This window comes from Tupaia chinensis, unplaced genomic scaffold (assembly GCF_000334495.1).
Source record: "Tupaia chinensis unplaced genomic scaffold, TupChi_1.0 Scaffold000448_1, whole genome shotgun sequence".
Classification (NCBI taxonomy): domain Eukaryota; kingdom Metazoa; phylum Chordata; class Mammalia; order Scandentia; family Tupaiidae; genus Tupaia; species Tupaia belangeri.
In genome coordinates, this window is record NW_006159953.1 from 1,145,548 (window position 1) to 1,152,073 (window position 6,526).

The 6,526-nt window shown below is 35.2% G+C and overlaps 1 protein-coding gene across 3 annotated transcripts in view; it reads left to right on the forward strand.

The window, feature by feature from the left end:
- Positions 1–6,526, forward strand: part of VGLL3 (vestigial like family member 3) — a 48,143-nt gene that overhangs the window by 9,287 nt on the left and 32,330 nt on the right. Inside the window, exon 2 of one of the 3 annotated variants that reach the window (XM_006155337.3) lies at positions 4,023–4,305. In XM_006155337.3, the coding sequence (XP_006155399.1) occupies positions 4,023–4,305 (283 nt within the window). The remainder of the gene's footprint in view (positions 1–4,022; positions 4,306–6,526) is intronic. The other 2 variants (XM_006155338.3, XM_006155339.3) reach the window with 2 other exon arrangements.

Genomic DNA, 6,526 nt, shown 5'->3' on the forward strand with positions numbered 1-6,526 from the left:
ATGGGGCATGGGGGGGGGGGGGGAGAGCGCTGAGAAAGCCAGCTGCCAGGCTGTTAACCTGCTAATCTGTTGTTGTTTCACCATGCTCCCAGGTCTTTCCACCTGGGGAAACATCATCATTGCTGTACAGTGGTGATGAGAATGAATGTGCGTTAGGTAAACCAATTTGTAGTTTCCAAGTCCTTTTTAATGACTTCTTTATTTTCATTAACAATTCTTCAGGGTCTTTTGAGGAAAGCAAGAATATTTCTGAGATATGTGGATATTTTTAAAAAGTAATTGTGTATTTTGAGCATGAAATGAACTCAATTACATTTTTACCTTGATTTAGAAAAACTAGATTCTGACAATTTAGATTTAAACTCAACATTTTAAAGCTTTAAAATGTATATATTATTACCAAGAAGGAATGTTAACACCGGGAAAGTTTCATTCCAAGGAGAAAACACCAAGTGAATACAGAATATGGCAAAGGCTCACATAAATAATGGGCTTAGTTAAAAAGAAAAGGTAAAAAATTAGTGTACAGTCAAATTAGTGTACCAAATGACAGATACTAGAAAGTAGTTGAGGCTTTGGAGTCTATGAGAAGAAAATCAGGATTGTCTGAATGGCAGCATATAAATCAATTTCTGCTCAAATTTTGTGTTTCTCTTTTCTTCATGCTCATATTTAGTATTGAAAAAAGTATACAAATTTAACTTAGCACATTAGGTAGGTATCAGGCCATTTAGATATTTTGAGATTGTTATTTTAACTAGTAATGTCAATTGTGAGGCTATAAACCTGTGTGAGTGTGTATGTGTGAGAGAGAGATAAATGCCAAGTGTAAATATTTAAATTTTCTTACTTTAATGTATGAAAATTAATCCAACTTTAGCTGAAAAAGTGCAAGTGGGAATAACAAACATTCTTATGTCCTGCCTATTGGCAGGTGTATCAGAGGTCCCCTTTTCATTTTATTTGCCTTCATAGTCTCTAAGCGAATTTATTTCATTAGTTGAAAAACTTCATTAAAAATTTAGAGTGAGAGGAAAAAAAATCTTTTATACTTATTCTAAGCAAACTGGCGTTGATCTAGATACTTTTGTTGAATAACAAGTGTGTCCAACGTTAAAAAGGAATATTTCAGTATAAATATGTATCATTTATAGATATATTACATATATCTGAAATATAAAGCACATAGAAAATCAATGGTTGTGTTGACAGAAGGGTGATTTTTAAAAAAACAGGCTAATGAAAGATATGTTGATACAATGGCAGAGTCTGGTTACTTTTTTCTCACTGCATATTGAAAACTGTGTGCAATTTTTAGGTTAATTTATGTGTCTTTAACCATTTAACAATCAGTAGGAGGAAAACACAAACTGATGTAGGATTTAGGAAATTGTGTGATCTCTCTAGCCTTACATATATGCACCCAAGATCCTTATGAAGTCGAAGGGTAGAGGATCGCAGCATGACAGGACTTATTGAGGGTTCTCTTTCTCCTCTCCCTCTTGTACATGCACATGTGCAGGCTATTATGAATAAAAATAAACTCAAAAAAGAAAATTGTGTACTCTTAAGTGGGTTAAAAATCTATAGCTTAAATTCAATTGCCATTAATTTAAAACTTAAGATTTTTTTATTGTCATTATTGATCATAATATTCTTTTACCTTTGTGTCAAGGTTCACAGTTTTCAAATCTTTTAAATATGTATATAAAACTTTAATTAATTTTATTTAGCCTAATAATTGTTGTTAATTGAGGGTAGGCTAAGATGTTGCCTTTATTTGGATAAGTAACACAGCCAGAGCTCTTTCATTTGAAGAATAAATGTTAAAATTAAACAAATGAAACGATTATATGCAAACCCTGGCTCTCATAACGTGATGCTGGGCTAGACAATACAAAGAAAAAGAAATTAGTTTTACAGATAATAATGAACACTTGTGGACACTGAGGCCACTCTGTAGATAACTTTTAATTACTCTTCCATAGTAAAACAATGCTTTTTTTAATAGGCTAGAAAATTCAGTGGAGCGTATGTACATATATTCAGTGCTGTTATATTTTGTGTAATTACGCACACACAGAACGCACTGTGGTTTGGCTAAAAAATCCTAATCATTTAATTTTCTAACGGAATTTAAAACTGGGAATAATCGTAGAGATCATTTATCTCAATACTCTCATTTTTGCACATATCCTGTGTTACTATGGTGCTTTTACCACTGAGGTTAAATAAAAGGATATTCATATCTGTGCAAAAGTAGCTTATAAGAAACATAACCAGTTATTACAGTCACCTGTTAATTATAAAGGCATATCTACTTAGAGGGAATGAAATATCTATGCACCAACAGGTGATAACCATATTGATATAATTTTTAAATCAAAAGATAAATACGTGTGTGTGTGTATACACACACATATATATATATTTATAAATAGCAACCCTAAAATAATAACTAGCTCCTAAATATTTCAGGACCAAGTTCATTCAAGAACAATATATTTATTGCTTTATTTCTAGGAAACAGTGTTCAATTTATTGAATAAAGCATTATAATTTGAGGCTATAGATATCGAATCTAGTATTTAATTTAGAAACACAGAAACTGGGTTATGTGTTTTGATAAAATTTATAAACCTACCAACTACTCTGGGATGACTTATTGTTCCATGTTAATTTTTCAGCAAGCACTTATTTTTTTAAATATGAAAAGTAGTGAGAGAAAGGATTATATATTTTGGAAATATATAGATGATGTAGAAAAATCATTAGGTCACTAGAATACTGTTTTTTAATAATCTTTTGCATTATCTTCTTATATGTAGTTCACGTTGAAGTAGCTGATAGTACAAGTATATGTGTTCATTGAAATTTTTGTCAATACTAGAAAGCAGGAATAGGAAAATAAAAATTAATTGCAAACTTACCACCGAGAACAACAATATTAAATACAGCATTTTGGTGCTTTTATTTTTTCTGTTCAATCTGTCCATTCCCTCCCCTCCTCCAACACATATGTGCACATACATATCTATCTATACCCGCATGTTTTTAATATGCATTCTAGTTGTACTGCTCACATGCTCTGTAAAAAATAGACAGTAATAATAACCATAGTATAAGATTATAAAGATGAAATAAGATAGTAAATAAGACATTTTAAACATACCTGCTATAATATACATTATTTATAATCATCGTATATTTTATGTAAATTATGATTGTAGCTATAACCATGTGCTTTTAAAATGCTTTAAATTATTGCACCTTTTTCACTTTTATTTGAAAAGTTAGTCACGGCTAGTATCTTGTATTATTTTCAATCAACCATAATAAAAACTTTTTCCCCTCTATGATAATGGTGGTAAGTGGAACATCTGAAAAATATGTTCCATGCAAAATGGATCTTCACACAGACTTATTTTGTCATTTTAGTTTGATTTTTCAGAAATGAGTTCAGCACATCTGCCAAAACCTTTTATAAGATGCTACATTCCTGTTTTTATTTTAGCTTATTTCATCTATAAAAAGTTCCTTTCTTCCACACACCACTCCCTGGCAGTGAGGTCTTCTAGCCCTCTTATTTATTTATTTAATTACATCTGATGCAATAAAATTAGTGCACATTTAATCTTTATAAGTAAATCAAAAATGGGAGAAAAACTAGAAGGAATCTGTCACTTTTTTTTTAGTCATTCTCTTTTTGGTATAACTGAGTTTTAAAAAAAAAAAAAAACAAGAAACAAAATCTTGTCTTACACACTCTCAAAATATACCACTTGATAATAGACGTGTTTTGTTTTGCCATGTTTGCCAAATTTGGAATAATAGACCTTTTTCCAGTGTGGGAAGGAATCAACTGGTTTGGGGAGGGAAAAAATGGAGTTAAGCAGATGAAGAAGAATCAGTTTGCAAACATATGTTAATGTTTTGATTATTTTTTTTTAAGTGAAAAGTTAACTAGTTAATGCTTTCTTACAAACTGTCTTTGATACTGTGTTTTGTTTATTCCATCCCAGAAGAAGTTAGCGGTATACAGCAAGATGCAGGACTCTCTGGAAGTCACCCTTCCCAGCAAACAAGAGGAGGAGGAGGAGGAGGATGAGGAGGAGGAGGAGGAGGAGAAAGACCAGCCTGCCGCGGAGTACCTTAACTCTCGCTGTGTCCTTTTCACTTATTTCCAGGGAGACATTGGGTCAGTAGTGGATGAACACTTCTCAAGAGCTTTGGGCCAAGCCAGCACTCTCCATCCAGAATCTGCCATTTCAAAAAGCAAGATGGGGCTAACCCCCTTATGGCGAGGTAAGAATTCAAAAGCAGATGCTCTCCAGGGCACTGTCTGTTTCGCAACCGCCTGTACCAGGTTCCAGCTGGAGACTTGCCCCTGGAGGACGGATATCCACTTGCTTTTTAATTTTTAAGGACAGCAAGGAATTTCTTTCAGACAAACAGCTGGATCAGTTTTGTCACATGTGGAATGCAGGGTTGGAAAGGATGCAGTCACACCCCTTAAATTCCTCATGGAAAGTAGTGATACAACCGGCTTGGGTTTATAGTGGCTGGACAGAGCTGTGGAGCACCATTCCTAAAGCCCCGATGGCCCAATTTGGATCTCTAAATGATAGGCGTGCCTGGATCAGTTTTCACGAAGTTAGTCCTTGCTCATTCCTCTAGGTGCTACGTGGTGACATAGCAGAGATCTGAGCGTGACCCGGGAATACAGACTCTGACGGCCTTCGCTGTTCTCTCGAGGGCTTTCTCTCTCCTGGTGTGTTGTGGTATTAACTCTTTGTGATGTATAATTCAAGCCTTGGTGCTTAAATTATCTTATATGATTTATACCAGTGTGTTTACCGTGATAGAGAAAACCCAGTAGACTGGGCTTCCTCTTCATTTCTTCTACAAAGAGGTCACAGAAAAGTGTTGGAATCTGATTTCTGGCTCGCAGAAAGTCATTGTGTAACATCTTACTCAGGGTAATTTTGAGGTTGGAGAAAAAACAGAATATATCATTCCAATGATAACTTCAGAGAAATGTGTTATGGTGGTTCTTTTCGAACTCACCTGGTTATAAGAATTATTTAGGAAAATGTTTCTCAAAGTGTCGTTTCCCCCACCAGGAATATCCGTATCACATGGAAGCTTTGTTAGAATGCAAATTCTTAGGTACCATCCAAGACATAATTAGAAACTCAGGTGGGATTTTATGTGTTTTAACAAATCCTCCTAGTAACTCAGATGCAGAATCAAGTTTGATAATTACGGATTTAGTACTGTTATGAACGGATTACAAACCCCCTTACCTCAAGTCTAGGGAGCCAGAATCTGCAGAGTAAGACAGAGAAATCACATCTTTTTTTTTTTTTTTTTTAAGATAAATTTTTGCTTTAGCGCATGTGCACTTGCCAGAGAGACAGAGAGAGACAGAGAGACAGAAAGCAAGAAAGCACCCCCTCGGCGGGGAATGGCCATGCTGCAATCCCTTCTCCTCCATTCTCATCTCGGGGTTTTGGGCACATATGCACATGTGCTTGATGTGAGTTTAAGCTGCTGTGTTTGGGGCTCGAACTACAGTTGATTATGTGGAAGTTCAGAGATGTAACCAGTATGCCATTGGCTGGTCCTGAGAAATAACGTCTTAGCAAGCTCCTTAGGTGATTCCTTTGGTGAAGAAAGTCTAGCCGCCTACTGTAAGGAGCAGTGAAGGTGGTTTCTGGCCTCCTCTCAGCAGCAAAGGATGGCTCCTGCTCTGTTGCTGGAAGGATACTGGCCCTATGGGATTGCTAGCCCAGATCTGCAGCTGCAGTACTTTTCTCTCATTCCTTTTCTCATCCCTTTTGCTCTTCCTCCTTTCCCTTGTTTTCTTACTCCTCCTTCTGATTATTTATTTATTTTGTAACTACAAACAACAGTAAGCAGGGAGGTGGAAGACAAATCAAATAAAGAAATGTAGAAGGCATTGAAAGAAATGCCTTCTACTTATACAAATAGTAAATATGAGCTTCCCAGTGGAATGGAGACTTAAATCATGGAAGCTTAAGATGCTTATATAATCAAGTAATGTCCATTTCGATGGCATATGATGAAGAATTTTGATCATTTGTGGAGAGTGAAAATAGAAAAATAAAAAGCCAGCAGGTGGCATGGTGGTTAAGGCACTAAATTCCCACATGGCTGGCCAGGCTCATATGTGTGTGTGCCCAGAATCTGAGAACAGAATGGAGGAGGAGGGATTGTGGCATGGCCATCCTCCCAGAGTAATCTTTTTTTTTAAATTTTTTATTTTTATCATCATAATCTTCTTTATATTACATTGGATTACATATAACTTGACAGTGTATTACATTGCTTTTTCAAAAGGGAATGCCATGCATGTCATTCAATACAGAGACATTAATCTCCCCACTTCATCATTCAATATCTTTTCTATGTTTTTCCCAATCATCATCATTATTATTATTTTTTTCAAACAGTCAATCGCTATTTCTCATTTTGCTTGTAAAAAGACTTTACCCATCATGAA